General features: G+C 38.9%; 1 protein-coding gene across 7 annotated transcripts in view; it reads left to right on the top strand.

The window, feature by feature from the left end:
• The window catches only part of TFAP2A (transcription factor AP-2 alpha), a 17731-nt gene extending 11866 nt beyond the window's left edge, over nucleotides 1–5865 (top strand). For all 7 annotated transcript variants that reach the window (XM_066579346.1, XM_066579344.1, XM_066579345.1 and 4 more), the window contains exons 5-7: nucleotides 1850–1968; nucleotides 3338–3479; nucleotides 4516–5865. In XM_066579346.1, the coding sequence (XP_066435443.1) occupies nucleotides 1850–1968; nucleotides 3338–3479; nucleotides 4516–4804 (550 nt within the window). In that variant the 3' untranslated portion in view covers nucleotides 4805–5865. The remainder of the gene's footprint in view (nucleotides 1–1849; nucleotides 1969–3337; nucleotides 3480–4515) is intronic.
• Nucleotides 5866–22370: the final 16505 nt, after the last annotated feature.

The following is a 22370-nucleotide window of genomic DNA, read 5'->3' as shown; positions in this document are numbered from 1 at the left end:
GGAACTTGGTGATTTCCACATAGAGGAACACATTGAATGGAGCAGGTTATGATAATATTTGCTACGTTTGCTGGAAGTTTCACTAAATGTCCTTTTAGGTAAGTGGACATTGCTTTCCCTAAAAGACATGCTTATTAACAGGTGATAGAATGGAAGAAAATAGTCTTCAAATCTTAAAACAACGCTTTCTGAAGTGATATGCTGCAACACTTTTAGGCAGGTGTGGAACAAATGCTGCAAAGTAATACTACTTCCAAAAATAGAAGTGTTAATAGTCTTTTTTTTATTGTCAATTAACAAAATGCAAAGTGAATGAACAAACGAGAAATCGAATTCACATTAATATTTGGTGTGATCGCACTTTACCTTCAAAACAGCATTAATTCTTCTAGGTACGCTTGTACACCGTTTTTGAAGGAACTCGGCAGTAAGGTTGTTCCAAACATCTTGAAGAACTAACCACAGATCTTGTGTGGATGTACGTTTTCTCAAATACTTCTATCTTTTCATGTAATCCTAGACAGACTCGTTGATGTTGAGATCAGGGCTCTGTGTGGGCCATATCATCACTTCTAGGACTCCTTGTTCTTCTTAATGCTGAAGATAGTTCTTAATGACATTGAGTGTATGTTTTGGGTCGTTATCCTGCTGCAGAAAAACCGTGCAGTCAATCAGATGCCTTCTATTTTTGAAATTTTTTTCCACATCTGCCTAAAATTTTTTACACAACTTCAATTCTACACTTGGTATATACTGTGTCGGGAATATACTATCTATTCATATACTACTGGCATAGCCATGAACATGGGATTAATTGGTGAAGCATTTTGATTTAATTATATATATTGCATTTTAATATTTTATAATATGTAGCATTTGTCACTTGGCAGTTTTAATTGATATTGATATTAAATGGACTGATATTATAAATACAGTACCACTTTTTCACAATGACAAACAGCATTAAAGGGGAAATGAAGTTACTCTTTTGCAGTCTTTAACTTTATGTTAAACGGGTGATTATAGCTAATCATTCCATCACTGGTAATTACACTATGGATTCACAGTTATGCCACTTAATGCTTATGGACAAAGCTGATTTGGATGTAATTAGATTTTTGATTAGCTGCAAGTCATAAACACTGACTCCTGGTTACTATCAGAGGGGGAGTATATCCTATGTAAACTTCATCTCTGTCCTACATACTAGACCCATTCCCACTAGACTGTGGATATACCAACGTTTAAGGCCCTTATTACTGGTATCCTCCAGTCTAACAAGGCTCTGGTTTTCCTTGCCTTGCAATACAGAAGTAATTTGATTCTTCTAATGCCCTTTAGAGATGTCCTAGACACTGAGCTTAATGCCATGTTCTGTGTCTACTCCCCATAACTATGAGACCATTCATGTATTTCTGTAAATTACATGAATGAGAATGTAAGAAGCCTTCATTTTCCTGGGTCAGAATAGGTCACTTTTTTGAGCAATGATGATCTTGGTCTGCAGCCATGTCAACACATTCCTCTTCCCAGCACACCAATTAGATTGAGCTTTTGCTTTTTGCAACCTATCTGAAAGTTTTCCGTGTCGAAGGGTTGGGGGGACCCCTCCTGAGTGACATATAGGGATGCTGATGCAGTATTTTACAAATATGTCCAGAAAATATAACTATTATTTCTGATAAAATAATCTTTCCAAAAAATGTTAATCCCTATTAACCTATATCTATGTAAAGATGCAATGACTATTATCTTGATTAACTATTATGTATTATCTTTTGTTTTATATACGAATTTTAATTAGTATTGTTGATTACATTAAATGTAATAATTGTTACATTCTTTACAGGGCGAAATCCAAAAATGGTGGCCGATCACTGAGAGAAAAATTAGATAAAATAGGATTAAACCTTCCAGCTGGGAGGCGTAAAGCTGCTAATGTTACATTGCTCACATCCTTAGTGGAGGGTAAGTAGTCTGATTTTTCTATAGTAGTAGTAAAACTGCACTAATCGTTCTTGATTGCCTCCATTTTGTGCTCTTAGAAGAATTAAGAGAAAGCCATTTCAATATGATAATAGTTAAATACCTAAACCCAAAGTTGTTTCCACTCAAAACAATGCAGTAAATCATTTAAGCTGGGCTACCATCTGCATTGGAGAAGTGCCTGACCAGGACTTCCTGAATTACATGACCTATGCCAGAGGGCAACATTATACTGTGTGGATCTGAGGGACTCACTGCTGCTTCTCATTTATGCCTTACCTTCTAGCCCAAAGAACTGTGCTTGCCCCCTCCATACCCATTAATATACTTGCATGCAGTATAGAATCACTGCTGCACATTTGGTTTAAAAAAATGTGCAGGACTAATTTTATCCATTAGATTTCACAATCTGCCTTGAAACTGTCGTGGAAAAGGTAGTTTAAAAATGAAATTATATATATTTATTTATTTTTATTGACGAGGTGCAGACATGAGGCAGCACATTTTGATGATGATGATGATGAGTACTGTTATTGTGGAGGATGTGCTCCATCTCTTTGGAAAGAAGCTCTTTGAAGCGCTAATTGGCGCATGCGTTCTTCCGGAGTGCAGCTAATAGCAGGAAACCCTGCAGTAAAATCCAACTGCTTCAGGAAATTAAAACCAAAGATCTGAAAATCAACAGAACAGACAGACTCCGTGCACTGACCCCGAATCTCTCTCAGCTAATCGTCCAGGATATAGAAAATAAGAGCATTGTAAACCAGGGACTCTGACAATTGAGCCAATAATGTAAAAATTGTATCCATTAATATTCACAGCCGACTGGATCTGGATTGTTAGCTCATATGGCAAAGCCTTACTTACAGCCTGAGATATATAACAGTAATTTATGTTTAAGTTACTGCTTTAATGTATAGAGTCAAATCGAAATCCATTCGGATCATTTAAGTTACTTAAAATCTACTGTACAATTCAAAGAGTTTCAATTTAAAGAAACTCTACAACCTTCCTATACCTGAACATAAGTGCTGCTATTATTTTACAAATCTGTATGTTTCTGCCCGTCACCATAGCATGTAGTGACATGTAACAAACTTCCGGGCTCTAATGCCATTTCGGGCACTACAGTCCGTCTTCCCTTAATTTATATAAAACATAGACTTCAGTGATTTTACTGATGTCATTCTATTATGTAAATTTTTCACTCCAATTATCGATTGTAGGTGTGTTTATAGTGATTGTTGCTGTAATCATTATTATTAATCATCATCCGTAGCAGCAGCATTATTAATTAGTTACTTCATGTGAATTGCTTTATTGGAACTTACATAATTCATTCTATTTCCAGGTGAAGCTGTCCATTTAGCCAGAGATTTTGGTTATGTTTGTGAAACTGAATTTCCTGCCAAAGCAGTAGCCGAGTATGTCAACCGGCAACACTCAGACCCCAATGAGCAAGTGACCAGGAAAAATATGTTATTAGCCACAAAGTAAGTATATTTGTATATTTGTAGCTACACAACCAGATCTGGTTACAGTGGTAGTTCTACCTGCTTATAAGCTAAAGTTTATGATTGGTAAACCCCATTTCCACAAATCTCCCACCTCCAACATTTGCTGGGGTATCCAGGTTTACCCACCTATGACTTAAACTGAAAACAGTCTAATGATCGTTTTGCAGCATCCTGTGTTAATAATTTACTAGAAGTAAATTGCTAGTAACATGAAAAGGATTAGGCACCTCATTGAAATGCTTACCTAATTAACCGGAAATATGATATCAAAAGAACAGCCTGATATATACAGCTACAGACTAATATTCTTATCTTATGGATTGTAATATTGACCCGCAATAGTAGTTTAAAGATTAACAACATATGTCTCTGTAACATATGTAATGTATCTTGTACAACTTCTGGTTTGTGGAGCTTGCAATCTATTTTGGTCTATTACCACATGTTGTACTTTTTCACTGTTGCCAATTCACCTGTAAAGAAACAGCCCTCAGCACTGGAGCTCCTATAGCTACAAAGCATGACACAACTTTTAGTTACAGTCTTGCTGCTGTGTAATATATTTTATGAAATTCAGGACGTCTCCACAAGCAACAAATAAAGGAATCTATATGGCCGTACTTTGTACACATGTTCTGCATTTCTTATGGACCACTGATGCCCCAGGAAGCCTTTAGTAACATCCCCCAAGACTCTGTATGTGTCATAAGGTTACTCATTCTCTCAGGGACTTTTCGGGTTACACCAGGAAATGAATGGAAGATGTGTTTAGTTATGGTACTTGTGGGGTTTACAGACTTGAATGGATTAAATAAAATGTGTTATCCACAATGGAGATTGCTATCATGTGGCAAGTCTAGGCTCCCATGCTTCATCAAGCTTATTAACTCATTGCATACCCCAAATTCTCTTTATGTGCTGCTATGTCTATAGTGAATTTATCATAGCTATAACGTGCATAGTAAAGCAGTATAATATGAAGGAGAGGTAACCTCTGTTTATTGCCTTGCAGGCAGATTTGTAAGGAATTCACAGATTTATTGTCACAGGACAGATCCCCCTTGGGTAACTCTAGACCATCTCCGATTCTGGAGCCAGGTATTCAAAGCTGTCTGACACACTTCAACCTCATCTCTCATGGATTTGGCAGTCCAGCAGTATGTGCAGCCATCACTGCTCTGCAAAATTATCTCACTGAGGCACTGAAAGCAATGGACAAAATGTACCTAAATAATAACAATCCCAACAGCCACACAGACAACAGCAAAGGGGGTGACAAAGATGAAAAGCACAGGAAGTGACCCATCCTCCCATCATTTCTACCCCTGACCATCCTTATGTGTTGGTCTCCTGCCCAGTGGGGCAAAGAGAACAAGACCTATTGCCATCCCTACTCCGGAGAAGGAAGGCTTTTGCTCAGCCATCGAAAGGTTGTCCATTCGTTTTATTGTCTCGTTTGGATTATTAATGGAACAGGCAATGGAGCCAGAAAAAGTTTTGTCTTTAGTGTTTGGACATTTTGTAAGAAAACTTTTTTTAAGGAAACATTTTCTTGTTAAATATCTATATATATGAGAGTCATCGAACTGATCACCACCTTCCCTTACGCTGATGCTTCTTCAGTTGAGATTGTAGCCCTAGTAACAAAGGCTGCGGATGACATTATCAGTATTGTGAATAAACTTGAGCACAAAACATTGCAGTTCCATGTCGTGTCTTCAGGTTGTACCTTTTCCCTCTTAAAGGTAAATGCCAACACGTTGAACTTGTGTTTGGACACAGATCATGGTCACTCTATAAGGGAATCAGTGTTTCTGTACATATTTATTTATGTGTAATTTAATGGGGATTGTAAATATGGTGAGTCTGTTAAAAGAAACCCTTTTTTATTTATCTGGTGATCTCGTTTACCTATTGTTTAGTGGGTTTTTTCAATTTCCCTCTTAGTTCATGTGATTCTTGGTACTTATTTAGAAAGCAGAACTTTGAGTTTCTTTCTATGGAATTCCTCATTTTTAGCCCTGTTGTAGCATGTTAAGACGACAATGAAGCAGCAGAACAAATAAAAAATAAAATGGATTTTATATATGATTAGTATTATAACAAGTCTTTTCATTTCCTGAAAGTAAAAAAAAGAAATCTCAACATTTGGACATTGTTTAATACACTAGTGTTTTATTTATAAGAGAGTAAATGAGGGATAATAATGTGTGAAGAGCAATACATAAGTGCTATACTGTATATTGGGAGGACTGCACAAGTGATGGGGCTGCACTGACCAGAATGACTCTGTTCCCCAACCTCTAGCAATGTATTATAGTTTTTATTGTTGACCAGGTGAATAAATATTTGATACGCTCTATGTCGATTCTTTTATTCAGTGGCTGTCTTTACTCAGGCGTATTTTGTCCTTGGCAGTAGTTTTTATTCAGTATGGTTACAGTAATTGAGTTTAACTCTCCCTTGACAATTGCTCCCTGCAATAAGCAGCTGAACCCATTGTTTCCCTCAAGTATAATAAAAACTTACTTTTAACTCTGAGTTCAGTGTAGGGAATCATTTTGATATTTGTAGCATACCCTGATACTGACCATTATAGAGAGTTCGAAAATATTATTGTCTAAAACAGCAATAACAAACAATATATTCATAAGCAATATTTCATTTAATAATACCATTGCTATATAAAATAACAAAAAATGCATATAATATATTCTGTTGTTGTTGTTGAAATAGACACTGTAGTAATTTTAAAGAAGTCGATCAGTTATCACTAATCATAAAATGTTATTTATTTTATTTTTTTTTACAAATGTTGCAAAATTCATTGTGATATGTGTAATTTCTGAAATCAGGAGAACATAAATTAACTTAACCAATAGAAACCAACAACATGATAATGATTAAATCAAAGAAAGTAATGATGAAGCATTATCTTCGTGTATGGCTGCAGCTTGTATTATTTGAGGAAGTAGCCTTTTGAGCTGAGGAGTATAGAGATCATGTGAATGGGTGTATTTGGAGAATGCTTAAAGGCATATATGCTAATTGCTTGGGGAATGCACAATATGAGCTTTTGGAAAGAGTTAATATTCATTCCCTTCTTTAAACCGAGATAAGGCGATAGGATTTGAATTCAATGGAGATCTTATATTCATGATACATAATCGGTTTGGGCTGTGTGGTTTGATGGCACTACACATGTTGTGACTTATTTGTATCTATGTAAGGAGTGATCTGTAACTCGAGACTCCCCCATTGCTGTTCTCAATGCTAAAATAATATGAGCAATTGGATGGTGCAGATTAACAAGTGTGTTCATAGATAAGGTCAATACAGCTTGAAATGCAAACGAAATAGCAGAAATTGCCAGTGATTTGGGCTCCCTCTCCTCTCCCCTTCATTGTGGAGGTTTATGTGGAGTTGTTTACAATAACAGGGCCAGAAGAATTAACATTTCCTCATGCTGTTTGACGTTTTCTTGAGCTGTTGAAGCAACACATTAGATAAAGCACAAGATGTTTCATTTTGCTCGGGTAATCTACTTATGGAAGGCACTGGAAAATCAATCTTGCCAGGCTGAAGGGACTAGCACTGCAAATTCTATTTGCATCAGGCAGCTAGTTCATAATAACAATGCTACATATTTAAATCCAAATTGAAAGTGGATCAAGAAAATGCTCAGCTGCCATTGTCTTCTCAGGATGGATGAAGATCTAGATATATCTATGTATCTTCAGGCCAGCTATGTGTAGATGCATGGAAGGAGGATGCCTTTTAATGCACATAGCTATGACTTAAATGAAAAGCAGTGTATTGCAGCAGGTGAAGTGAAGCATTGTCTATCAGGGCTGTTGTTCTTGGCTGCATCTCAGATTGTGTGTGGGATCCTCACCTCGGGCACAATAGCTTTCATAGACTGCAATACACGGCTGCTCTTTCTGCTGTTACACACATTAATACTCATTTCTAAAACAAGGCAGTCTTATTAAATACTATTCACTCTCATATGCATTTTAGAAATTGTCAGATTATATATAAAATGAAATGTTTAACTAGTGGTATGTGAATTTTGTCATTGGGAGATTTTGAATGCTAACATTTGTATTATTCAATCTGAAGCCACTTTGTAATGATTTAAGTACCGATTTATACCTATATGTGTCACTCACCTTCTTCTCCCCTTTTCCCTTTCCACCGCCCCCCAACAAAAAAAAGAAAAGAGAAAAAGAATGGAATATTAATATAATTTGAGATTTAACTGGTGGAACAAGCGTCAGGATAGCAATGCCCCGCAGCTGAAATAATATTAAAAATAGAAGGGATTTGACATTTGAGAAGTCAGTGGCTTGAAATACCCAGTTGTACTTAGCTAATTCAGTCCTTAACCTCTGGTTTCAAATAAATCAATTACAGTCGATTTCACTTCAGTTCAGAAGTGCACCAGAAATTTTAGCTAATTGAATACAGTTTATTCATTTAATATAAATATTCATATTTTAAACTCTTGACTTTTTCTGCCCTTAATATAAACTACATTTTATACTGACTGCAAACCCCATAAAGTGTAAATCAAGTATTGTGGTGTCTTATATGTATGGTGCATATCGTACTGCTTGGAAGCAAACAATTGCTTGAAGAATTAGATATTCATTTATTAGTATTATAAACTGTCTTCTTTTACGAATGCATAGTCAAACCTTTTCATGGTCATAGAATATTATTGTCATCCTGAGTCGTTCATTGTGATTTCAGTACACAGATCTGCTTATTATGAGCTTTGGTCCCTGGTGCCTGGTTGTACGTGAGATCTACCTCTACATAGATATGAGTATGTGTAGTGTTTGCAATGCCCTGCTGTCTATGATAGGTTCCACTGTTTGGAGAGGGAAGGGGTTAATTAGCGTCATTATCAATCACTAATGCTTTCCTAACGTGTCCAAAGAATAATGAAGCTTCAGAGGTCTGCATGAAGCCAACATCTGCTTTCCCCGGTTAGGATCCCATCCATCCATCCATTTCTGGGCTGCACAGCTATTGGCAGTTCCCTCACGTCTTGTGCTGAATTGTGTATGTATTATTGGCATATAAACCATGCTCCAATCGTTATAGATCCTGCTACATGGGGAATTTCAGACATAAATAACAAATGCAGATTTTTCGATAGGATTTGCAGGTGCAAGGCACAGATGATAAAAGCATAGGTCATTTTTCATTACCCCCATTGTTTCTTGGCCTTCCCTATTCCCATGATTGTGCCTAACTTAATTAAAACCATCCAGCACAATCTCCTTATATACATACTATACACTAGAAGCTTGGTGTATGGCAGTATTGCATATGTGAAGATGTGGCTTGTGGAGTTCATCTTTGCACTGACACACTAGTTAGTGACTACTCTGCACCAAGTGAGACTCTGAACTATGTGCTGGAAGTGTTATGTACATCCAGGGCTTATACAGGCCTCGTAAAATCCAGCACACACGTTGTATATCTTGACAGGGTGACAGGGCACTACACCTGCTTTTGGGAGAGATCAGTGGGTGGGTTTAATGTGCCCCTTATGGAGCAGCCAGGAAATGGGGCATTAACTATAAAAATGTTGCAAAGGTGAAATCAAAGTTGTAAATATTTAAGAAACTAAGTCACTACAAAGCAGCATGATGTCTTGTATTAAGTGAACAGCATGGGAGACTAGTGGCCTGCTACACGCTTGTTTTCTCAGGTAGTGTTTCTGGATTAACCCTTTATACAGTTTATGTACTGCCCTTCTATTTAGATCTGGTGCAGAGCTTTGCCACATCTTGTCAATTGCATGTGACGAGATGGTGCTTCAATGCAGAGAAGTTATAGGACAGATCTCGATCTTTGTGTTTCTTCTAGACACTAGAGTCTAATCTGAAGTCTGTTGGAAAGTATTTGTTATAGTATACAGATGGCTGCCACAATTTCAGGAATTATTATGAAAACAATGCACTTATTTCTAGCATTGAATGGAGGCTAATGTATCTTGAGCAAATAATGCAAAACTCAGTGTGTTGATTTTGGCATTTAACTATTGTGTATGCAAGTACAGTATGTGATACAAGTGCAGTGCAATGCAAAATAGGCCTTTACAGGACTATCAAACAAGAGACAGACTAAAATCAGCATGTAGCATATAGTAGCATATACAGAGATGGATTCTCCACACACATATATTGCAGAAAAAGAGATCAGTTTGCATTAGTTTTTTAAACAGTTTTTATTCTATCTTTAGGGGATCTTATTGGTTGCTATAAGGGAAAACAAAGATAAACCAGGATTGACCTGATAGAAACTCATATACTTGTTCAATCTTCAGCCCTAAAATGAATGGTACTAATCAAAGCATCCTCTCCATTATGCTTTTCTCATTTTAAATAGGGCTGTACCTGCATTCATGCTAGCATTTTCTATTTGTTAAGGCTTCACATTTGGGCATGGTTTTATTTAATTTTTGTTCGGTTATTCACACCAATATATTTAGTATATGTTTATGTGAAGAAGGGAAACAAGACTGATGCCCTTTTAGAAGCCTTTGTGCATTCAGTCAAAAAAAAACAAAAAAAAAACATGCAACAACAACAAAAAAATGACTAATAGATCCCAATTATTTCCATTAATCATCAACAATTCTGTGCAGATATTTTTTTATAAGATCTATTTGATCAATTTTATTTTTATTGTATGCAGTCAACTGGCAACATAGTAAAAAACCTGATACAAACTCAATTTACTCTTCCTTTTCTCAGTCTGGATTCACACTAGTGCTTTTTGAAACCATGTGCTTTTATGTGCAGTCTGGATTGCACAACTAAGGACTCAGTCATATATATCCAACCCACCGATCTATTTTTTTCTTCCGGTATAGTACAAAAACATTGGCGTAAGGGCTTCGACACAGGAGCGTATGCACAAATACGCTCACTGCTATGTAACTGCACATGAACAAGTCCAAAGTCTTTTTGGTTTTGGCAGTTCAAACTCCGCTCTATTGCGTGTGTGAAAAACAATAAAGCTGAATGATACGGCAGAACCTATCTTTTCTTGCACTTACAAACATACATGTGAAAAAGATAGGGCAAGGCCTATCTTTTCTTGTGTGTAGGATTATTGCGTGAGAAACATGCTTGTGAGAACGAAGCCGCTGAAATCAATGGCTTCGCTTCGTCAGGTTTTGCGGGCGTTATTTTCACGTTCGCAACAGTTCCACAAACATGGTCGTCTGTTTAAGCATGAAAATGGATGGCAAAACTTCCTTTTGGGTCAGTTGCGTGTCTAGTAGAATCAGTTTGGCCTCAATAGAAGCAAATAGGGTGGCTTCACACTCAGCATTTTTTGCCAAACACTCTTGCAGTTTTTGATACACGTTTTTGAGCCAAAGTCAGAAATGGATTAATAAAGAATGAGAACTAGAAGGCCTCATTCACACGAGTGCAGCGAATTTACACCAGCCGCATCGTGGCTGAAAATTGCAGCAAGAAAGAATAGCCGGGGTCGAGTCCCGGAATTAATTAACGTTTTCTCGTCCATTCATATGGACCTATAGGGGAAAAAAACCCAAACGCTGCAGCGCGTAATTCCGTCGGTCGGCACAGCAACCCTCGTAATGATTTCTAATGCTTAAATAGAGACAGCTGTCTTTTTTTCCGAGCACCGGACACAGATAAACTCCCTCCCTCCCTTCCCCCCCCAGCTCCTATAAGAGTCTATGGGAGCTTCCAGCGATTTTCTTCAAAAGATAGGTAAAGACCTGTCTTTTGACACAGGGTGAAAAATCGGCGACTGAAAATGGTCATTGATTTGACGTTTTAACGCTGCGATTTTTCATGCACTCGAAAATCACATATGTGAATGAATGCATTGGAATCCAATGCTTCCCATAGTCGCGATTTTTTGCTGACGGTTTATCGCCACAAAATAGCCGCATTAAAACATTTCTGTGAATAAAGCCTAAAGCAACGACTTCTACTTCTGCTTCCTGATGGATTCACTACTAGTTTTGGTTAAAAAAACTGCATCAAAAACTACATGTGCGTTTTCCAAAAAGACGCCTTCATATGGGCCAGAATTGCTGCTGGCATTCTGCAACAGAATACCCACAGTAATTCCACAGATAATCCATGGTGGCCAAATCCAAACCTAAATGGTGCGGATTTAGCCTCGCTTTTACTTGTGGGACAGCTACGAAATTCAACCCTTGTATTTCAAGGGTTAAATTTCACAACAAGTTTCTGCAGCATTTTTTAAACCGCTGCGGATTCATTGCAGAGAATTTCCACACCAAGGGAAGAAGATTTTTAAAAATCCCCTCCACATGGTTTGTACTGTAAATGCTGCGGAATGTCCTCGGAACTTCCGCAGTGCTTACCGCCTGTGTGAAGGCGGCCTTAAAGTTCAGCACTTCTGCATAGTCGCATAAAACCACCAGTTTTACTGAGAATATATTAAAACAACTACATTATAAAAACCCATGTAGCTGCACTTAACACATTTCAGACTTTCCTTAATCAAGCTATGAGTAACACATTTGTCTGCAATATGTAAGCTGCTGCTACATTGACTTTAGAATAGATTTGTAATATAGCTGGTGGTGTTATACTATGGAGTAGTGGTGGACATTCATTGTTTCTATTGAAGTACTATTTGAAAGACCACAAATTATCCTGCCGCACAAAGAACTTGTTCTAATATGTTAAGCGTTTGTGGGTTTTTTTCGATTTTGTGGAATTAGTTTGGCCACTGGACATCCTGAGCCGGACAGAGAAATGCTGCATTCAATATTTTGACTTTTTTTTGCCTTCTGGCAACGCATAGGGAAACTGATGCCAGAACTGATTCCGTAGTTTTCTATTGGACAGTTCATAGCATCCGACACATTAGTTTTGGTGCCCTAAGCCTTTCTGCATCGGACACAAAAAACATTGAATATAAAGCTTTTCTGTCCAGACCAGTGAAAAAAGTGCACCAAAATGGCATCAGCTATGTCCAGCTCCCGCATGATACAACTGCCTGGTCTCAACTGATGAATGGGAACTCAGGTTGTGTTGCAAGTTGTGTCTGGTTTAGGCAAGACTCAACTGGCCGCTTACAACTGCTGCATATGAACAAGCCCTAATGACTTTCTTGGCAGTTATATGATCTGTCCTTCCCACCTGAATGCCTAGATCAAACTTTACATTTTCAGTGAGGATCTTAAGACAAAAGCAAGAGTGTGGCCTGCAAGAAGAATCTGAATACTTAGAAGGCTTACTTTTTTTTTACCTATGTATATTTTTGGCTATAAAGAAAACTGCGCCAAAGTGCAAAGTTTAAACTGTGTTTGATACATATGGAAATATAAATTCAATATGACCAACTAATAGCAAATAAATCACTACCTAAAGTTATGTCCATATCATTCTTCATCCTGTAATACACCCACCTGCCGGATGAGTGTATTTAGAATATTTGTGGTGGCTAAAAGAGATGAGCGAGCATGTCACATAAAACAGTTACTTGAGCAAGCATCGCTCTTCTCGAGTAACTGCTTACTGGTCTGAGCAGGCTCGGGGGGTGGGGGGTGGGGGGTGGGGGGTGGGAGAGTGAGAGAGATCTCTCTCCCCTCCCCCTGCTACCCCCCCCCCCCCGAGCCTGCTTGGACCAGTAAGCAGTTACTCGAGAAGAGTGATGTTCGCTCGAGTAACTGCTTTATTCGAGCGTGCTCGCTCATCTTTAGTGGTTGACCTTAGAGTCCTAGATGAAGTATCATAGCAGATAGCGCCTCTTCTGGCATGATTGATAGCTTTCAATGGCTACTAACATTAATGCTGGAAAGTTTTTTTTTAGTAAGGGCTAGTTCACATTTGTCTGTTTCTTTCCTCCATCGAATTACAGAAGCAATGGAGAGAAGCTAATAAGAAAAATGAGCCCATAGTTTATTGTGGGGTCAGTTTTAAAGGGGTTTCCCCACTACTTAAAACTGCTTCACATCTGTACTTCCTGGTTGCTGCTGACTAGGACATGTGATTGCTGCAGCCAATAGCTGGCCACAGCAGTGACCATCTATGGCCAGTGATTGGCTGCAGCAGTCACATGTCCTGTCAGCAGCAAAAAGGAAGTACAGAGTGGTTGTAGAGCAATTTAGGTAATGGGAAAACCCATTTAAAGGGAACATGTAACCTCCAACGAGCACCATAAATTAAGTTATGGTCCTTGTAGGTGAGGTCCTGTGGAGTTCAGGGAAGGGTTGGGGGGTGTTTACTTTTATATTTACCGGGCTTCCCACTGCTGGTTGGCACACCGGCAAAGTCTTGGAAGTCAGCACTTTGTCCACCAGTATGACTCTTTTCATTCAGTCTATGTGCACGCACTCACATAGACAACAGTGGAGGTTGGGAACAGAGAGCCCAGAAAATATAAAAGTTACACCCCTAGACTCCGTGGAACCTATCCTATAAGTACTATAACTTAGTTTATGGTACTTATAAAAGGTGACAGGTCCCCTTTAAGTCCAATGCTGGACTATGCATGCAACATGTCTGTGAATGCCAGACATGTGCACAAAGTGAACAAATTTTCCATAAGGCTCTCCTTACATCATCATGGTTTCCATCATAAACAATTAAGGCCAATTTAGACACAATGATTATCACCAGAGATGAGCGAGCGTACTCGGTTCGGGTGTATTTGCACTCGAGCAGCGCTTTTTCCGAGTAACTGACTACACGGACGAAAAGATTCGGGGGGTGGCGTGGTGGAGCGGGGGGTAGCAGTGGGGAACAGGGGGGAGCTCTCTCTCTCCTCCCCCCCCACTCCCCTCTGCAACCCCCCACTCACCCCCCGGCGCACCCCGAATCTTTTCATCTGAGTAGTCAGTTTCTTGGAAAAAGCGGTGCTCGAGTGCAAAAACACCCGAACCAAATACGCTCGCTCATCTCAAATTATCACTCAAAATTCGCTCAAAAGCCGTCTTCTGAGCGATAATCGTTGTGTCTAACTGCACTGACATCCTGCAGTTTTCGTTAAACCATCGCTCATCGTTGTCTTTCAGCGTGCTGAAAGACGACGATGAGCCTTATCAGGGATTCACAGCGGGATACAGCTGATACTATTGTTTCAGCTGTATCCTGCTTCCTGATGACAGGCTGGGTATGAAGAACAGAGAGGTCCAGCTCTGTTCTCTATACCCCTGCATCCTCCGCTCAGAGCGCTCGGCTGTATAACAGCCGGGCGCACCAAGCAGAGAACAGCTGGATGCAGAAGACAAGCGGGGACACACGGCTTGTCTTCTGCATCCTCCGCTTGCAGCGCTCGGCTGTATAATAGCCGGGCACTCCAAGTGGGGAACAGCTGGATGCAGAACACAAGCGGGGACAACCCGCTTGTCTTTTGCATCCTCCACTCAGAGCGCTCGGCTGTATAACACCCGGGCACTCCAAGCAGGGAACAGCTGGATGCGGAAGACAAGCGGGGACACCTGTGTAGGAATTACAACACTAAGATTTATCAGTGAGACCAATTATGCTTATAAAGATAATCTGGGGTCTGATACCACTAGGTAAAAGTTTTGTAGAAGTTTTCTTTTATCCTGGGAAAACCATGTGAGCTCCTTAGGCTGCATTCACACAGGGCGGATTTGCCGTGGAAATTCCGCGTGGGATTTCGCCGCAGCAAAACCGCCTGCGGCCGCTAATCTCAGGATTAGCCAGCCATGTGGACGAGATTTCTCAGAAATCTCATCCACACGGGACGGCAAATCCGCTGTGGTAAGTCAGGCTGGAACCGCGGCTGCGGCGACCGCAGCTGCGGTTTCAGAATATGCAGCATGTCTATTTTTTTCCTTCCGCCGTGGCCGCGCTCTCCTCTATGGGAGCGCCAGCCGCAGCGGAAGAGCGAGTGGCCGGGCCGCTTCAAAGCCGCCGCGGGTTTTTCCGCGGCGGTTCTCCCGTCGGAAGTCTCACGGTTTTTGCTGCGGCCAAACCGCGGGATTTCCGATGGGAATACGCCCCGTGTGAACCCAGCCTTAAAGTAAAGGCAGTGTCTTCTTTTGACAATGTAATACCTAACTCTATTTTGTGGCTTTTCCCCCACTGGTGTTGTAGTGAAGCGCCGGAGGAACACTCATGCCACAACAGATCCCATAGTTTTCTATGGGACAGTTCATATAATCCTGTGCAACCGTTTTGGTGCTGGTGACTTGCTGCTCTGGGCAGAATAATGATGCATATCGCGTTTTGCTGTCCGGCTGTGAATCTTGGATTGGTATAAAAAGTGCATCAAAATTGCATCCGTTGTGTCTAGCTCCAATGTGAAAATCCTGGCCTTACACAACTACTGATGGGAACCCAGCCGTAGGGCTTAAGCAGACGAATGTGTTTGCGCAGGTTTCTGTGAATGTGAAACTTACTCCCGTAAAAGGTGATGAAGCAAAGCCATTGATTTCCATGGGTCCATTCTCATGAACCTGTTTCTTGTGCATAAATCATGCGTGCGAGAAAAGATAGGCCCTGCCCTACATTTCTGCGTGTTACGCCAAAAGCTGTCATAAACAGCTATAGGAGGTTAAAAAAAAAATCAATAAGAAGGGTGTGTTCCTGTGATTTAAGTGGCCGTTCTATTCTACAGAAAGTGAGTAACGCGTGCGAACTAGCATTTCAATGCACAAATAGTACATTACTATTCACTGACATGCGCGTATCTGCCTGTTTAGTGCCATCTCCATCCTTGTTTATGCACAAATGTGCTCAGTTGTGGCGAGAATATTAGCGCACACGCTCATCTGTGGAAGTCCTTAGATAGTGTAAGGCCGTCTTCACATGGGCGTATTTATGCACGCAATACTCAGTGAATCGAACACATTAATTTCAATGGGTTAGTTAACTTGCATGTATTTGTCTTGCGCATGTCGGTCGTGCAAAAAAAATCACTAGGATACTCTATTTTCCTGAGCATTTACACACCAAAAATCCCCATAGAAGTCAATAGGGATGCGTAAATGCATGTGCAATACGCTAGGAGATGCATGATATGATACGTAATTGTGCAGGAAAAGAACACATCTTGAAATCAGAGAAATTAGCTATTTCGATGGCTGGGTGCATCAGTGCATATTTCTTTGTGCGTGTGCAAAAGCTAGCAAAATATATGCTGATGCATACGCAAAAAAGCATTGTTAATTCCCAAATACGTTCCATTCATGTAAATACGCATACACTCGTATGAATCCACCCCAATGTGATCATATTTGTCCTAATCATAATTAATTCCATTGTTTTCCATGAGATCATTTCTGGCATCCGACACATAAGTTGTGATGTTGGATGTCTCCCAGCGCCAGTCAGAAAAAAAGTAGCATGCACAAGATGCGTAAAACAGTCATCAGTTGCGTTAAGGCTCAGGCATAAAACAACTGGTCGGACACAGGCAATATATGAGCACTCAGAGCCTGCTCTTCAGTTCCACACTCTAATATATGTTGTAACATGTATAGACATTATTCACCTGGGAAGGAGATAAAAGGATGAGTGGCGTGACTATTTATTATATAACTGAATATTCTTGCTGGATGAGATCTAAAGATGTAGCAGAGCTAAGTTTGTTGAATGCAGAATAGCGAAAGTGAATATTTGGCTTAAGTCATTGTGCAATCAGAGGTGTTGTGTGTCATTTTGAACAGGATTGCACAGTGACTGAGTGCATTATCTTCAATCAGAAAGCCACCTCCATGTGTATACAATGTAGCACTAGAATACAAAATAACAAACTCAGCTCTGCAATAATGGCATAAGCAAGGGAAGCCCTAAGTATTCCAGTAGGAGCATTGGTAAGCAAGTTGATTGTGTGAATGTTTTGTATAAATAGTGGCAGGGTATAGCAGATGATTGGTAGTGTTGGTCAGATAGGCCACCTCAGCCTAGGAGCTGTGATGCCAGGGAAGAGGCTTCTGCTATAGTTGATATTCCAGGTCCAGCCTCCCATTCTGTAAGCTCAGCCAGGGGGAGTGTCGCCCCAGGCCAAACATATGCTTCTTTCCATTGCACTAATCCACCTTCAGTGCTGAGGAATAATTGCTCGAGTGTCCATAGATTCACAGCGCATTGTCCCTGGCTGGCTCCCATCAGCAAGGCACACGCCATTTCAATCATCTCTATTCAGGATACTGTCTTCTTTTATTAAACCCCAGACCTTGCAAATGATGGGAACATTTAACAAACCAGCACCACTTGGCACAGGGGAGCACCACCAACGTTACAGCACTGCAGATGTAGGGTGCAATGTACACATCAAGTGTGGGGGCACTGAGGTCTTAGGGCTTGTACACAACCAGCAGTATTATAAAGTAGGATCTGCTAGGAAGTGCAGTGCCAGTATTGGACAGAGAGAATGTTGCACCTCATACTTCACACACACGTAGCAGTGATGTATTTGTTACTTAACTGTTTATTTAACTTATCTTCGTTTATAAGAGAAACAACAGAATACTTGGTCATAAATCCCTGTCACATCTTTATGTGCTTTCTAAAATCAAGGGTAATAAAAAAAGGTCTTACGTTCTGTGCACCCACTTTGTATCTGCCACACAAACATATCTATCTATCTAATATGTATCTATCTCATAGGTAGATAGATATAGATACATATGTAGATAGATATGAGGTAGATATATATTTACCTATCTCATATCTATCTCTATCTATATCTATCCAAATCTATTTCTCATATGTATCTATATCTTTCTTATATGTACTCATAATATACATATGAGATAGATAGATATACACATGAGATAGATAGATATACACATGAGATAGATAGATAGATAGATAGATATACACATGAGATAGATAGATAGATAGATATATGAGATAGATGATCTAGATGCATATGAGATAGATAGATCTAGATACATATGAGATAGATAGATCTAGATGCATATGAGATAGATAGATCTAGATGCATATGAGATAGATAGATCTAGATATATATGAGATAGATAGATCTAGATGCATATGAGATAGATAGATCTAGATGCATATGAGATAGATAGATGTAGATGCATATGAGATAGATAGAGATACATATGAGATAGATAGAGATACATATGAGATAGATAGATCTAGATACATATGAGATAGATAGATCTAGATACACATGAGATAGATAGATCTAGATACATATGAGATAGATAGATCTAGATGCATATGAGATAGATAGATCTAGATGCATATGAGATAGATAGATCTAGATGCATATGAGATAGATAGATGTAGATGCATATGAGATAGATAGAGATACATATGAGATAGATAGATCTAGATACATATAAGATAGATCTAGATACATATGAGATAGATCTAGATACATATGAGAGAGAACTAGCCATCTATCTATCTCATATGTATCTACATCTATCTCTTCATTTCATTTATTTTCACATTTTCCTTTCTTTCTTTGTCTTTCTCTCCCCCTTTCCTTGTTTTAAAGTTTCAGAGCTACTTCTAACAACTGATTACACAAATCACCCAGTCACAGTGTACATAGGTATATACACAGTATTGAAGGCACACTACATATTATAGCACCAGGCACATTTAAGTAAATGCTAGCAAACCCACAAAATATGTTTTATAAGACCAGGAAACAGAAATGTTCTTTTGGCAGCGATGTTCCTTCTTTTAACAATGATTTGCAGTGTGTGATGAAGAGCGCTCCTTCTAACTTAGCTCTGCAGAATCACTGTGATGAAACCTTCTATACATTGTATAGAAATAGAATGTCATAATACACGTGACAAGTTTATGGGAAATCGAAGTGCTCATCACATTCATTTATATCTCATGTTTTCAAATACAAATATGGATTTTTTTTGCAAAACTAATTATCTAACTGGATGGGGACATAATTATAAATACAAAAAGGTGCCTATGCTCATTTCTATTCTGCAGGGGGCTGTTATATTCATTCCTGCATTTATTTTATATAACCAGATTATGATGTATGCTTTAGGGAAGATAATATTATTATTATTTTTATTAATAATAAATAGTACCAATCGTAGTGGTTGTTACATTGTTTAAATATATGTGGGTATAGAACTGAAAGAAGTTACTCCAGGAAGTAGGTTCTGTACTGGTTTTCATGGCATGGTACAGATGAACTCTCCAGTATACCAAATCTAAAAGGAGAAAAAAGTAACCTGCTGGAGATTTTTTGAAAACTCTGTATGTTAAAGTGCATAGAAATCGTTTCACCCACAGGTACAGGTAGGATCTTATCTATTAAGGGTGGCTTCACACCAAGCATTTTTTTTGGAAAATGCACTTGCAGTTTTTGATGCACTTCATTGAGCCAAAGCCAAAAGTAGATTAAAAAGGAATGAGAACTATTCAGGAAGGGCATCTACTTCTCCTTCCTGCTGGATCTACTTCTGGCTTTTGCTTAAAAAAACCATAAAAACTGCAAATTTGTTTTAGAAAAAAAAATGCTATGTAAAGCTACCCTCATGTAGGATCTACCTATTAAACGATAGATAATATCACTACATGTATCTTTTGTGTGCCCTAGTGAAAAATATATGGGAATTAACATCATATAAGTTGTCCTATCTATCTCTTATTTAGCTCCGTTAGTTCTATGATGTCCTGATAAATGAAGAAATGTCCTGTGCCCGACTTGTGCTAGTTATTATAGCTAAACATAAAAAGGAATCTATGGCATGTTGACTACATAGCTGGTGTATTTATATTTTTCTCATTTCTCCCATGTGTATAATAGGGATATATTTTATCATTTGTATTCATCACTATTGACTTCATAAGCAACTGATGGACCATTATCTAAAATGGACTATTTCTTATTTTTGCCACTACAAAGTGCCAAGATAATTGATGGTAACTGGCATTATGTCACCTTATTTTACAATCACCACTTTCCGTACACAATATACCCAAAAATTGTTCACTGGAACACAGGATCTGAGGTTGTGGGCTAGCAGTCATCTGATGTGATGGGGTCACACTACAGCTGTGGCTAGCTCAGTTCTATAATGAAGGCTGCTGATAGACTCTTGTTTGTCGTCAGAATTTTGCTTGAGGCAAGCAATAGCCAGGGGCAGTGGCATTGCCACCCAATGATAAAGGGCTTACCCAATGTGTTGGAGAACAGAACAGCTTTTAGATCCGAATAAATCATTGTGCAGCCTCAACATTGCCAGCAGACACCCTCCCTTCTAATCCACTGCCTTTAACCCCCCAATAGTCATGTTAAAATTGGAAAATCCCTCCCCAAAATGTCACTATTTTAAAAAAATTGTAGATTTTGAATTTATGTCTCATGTTAATATATTTGACACAGAACTCAGTTGCCTTAAGTGTATGTTTAACCCCTTAGTGGCATAACTAATTGTAGCCTTCAGAGCCAGTAAATCTGTTCCCCTTTTTTGTCATAACTTTTTTTTATTTGTCCATGTAGGACACCTTGTATTTTGCAGAATACTTCCTATAATAACTAGAACTTAATTTTGGTTACATATAATGCATTGAATAACTTTTATTAATAATTTTTTTTTGCTGGGCGCAATAAAAAAAAAAAAAATTCCCCCATTGTTTTTTCTGATTTATTTTTATGGCATTCAATGTGGAATAAATGTTATATTACCTTTATTCTAAAAATTATTATGGTTATGGCAACACCAAATCTATAGAGGTTTTATTATGTTTTACCACTTTTGCACAATATAAAGCCATTTTTTTCTCTTTTAGTAAAATACTTTTCGTTTGGCGCCACATTCCAGCCCCAGAGCATTTTTATTTTTCAGCCACAGCTGTATCATGCCTGTTTTTGTTTTGTGGGATAACTTGTAGTTATTATTGGTAGCCTTTTGAGGGATGTATGACTTTTTAATTATTATGTACTTCTGTTTTTCTGTAATATTTTGTATTTTTGTAAGCAAGATGATCAGAAAATGGTTATTTTGGATTTTTCTTATATTTCTTTTTTTTAACTGGAGTTTTCCATGCTTGATAAATAATGTCATATTTTATAGCACGGGTGGTTATGGATGTGGCAATGCCGATTATCTGTAAGGTTTTTTTTTGTTCTTTTTATTTTTTCAATATTTTAAATATTTAGATACCACGGTCTACAATGACTGTAGATATCTGCGTGGTTAAACGGTGTAGAGGGGTGATATGATGAGGAAGTTCTCATGATTTCACTACTTTTCTGTGAAAACCACATGTAGCAATCAGAGAGCAAATATGCTGACAGCTGTAAATTCAGTATTCTTGACTGCAATTCAAACTGCTGTACCTGTGGTTTTTTAAGGGCCGTGAACATGTAAGAGGACACAAATAGCATGTTGGAAGCTCTGATAGAGCCAGAGCTACAGCCATTTAAAAGTAGAATGGGCTGTGTGGGTCCAAAATTATAATGTCCTTTTCTTGCAGAAACAGAGCTAGTCCTAAACTGCTGGGGGGTTAAAGGGGTTGTCCAGTTGTGAACTTCTGATGGCCTATCCTCAGCATAGCCTATCAGTAGTGGATCTGCAGGGGTCTGCTGGCTGAAATCCCTGCTGATTAGCTGATCTTTGGGTTGGTTTGCTGGTGCTCGGAGCTGATTTCTGCACAAAGCAGACATCTCTGTCCTTGTGCGTCTTTTACACAAGCAGATTCTTGTTTGAACGAGCGAGTGACATCACTGCTAAGTCGTTCATAATCGTTTGCACTCATGCAGCCTGTTTAGTAATGGAAGATCATCATTGAGAATTGTTTATTTCCTGTATTTCCTGGGTGGGGTGGGGGGGTTTAAAAAATAGCGAGATGTGAACAAACCGCCCAGATAACTGCTCAATAGCTGCGCTAAAGC

This window comes from Eleutherodactylus coqui, chromosome 9 (assembly GCF_035609145.1).
Source record: "Eleutherodactylus coqui strain aEleCoq1 chromosome 9, aEleCoq1.hap1, whole genome shotgun sequence".
NCBI classification, from domain to species: Eukaryota; Metazoa; Chordata; class Amphibia; order Anura; family Eleutherodactylidae; genus Eleutherodactylus; species Eleutherodactylus coqui.
This window is presented reverse-complemented; position numbering and strand designations above follow the sequence as displayed.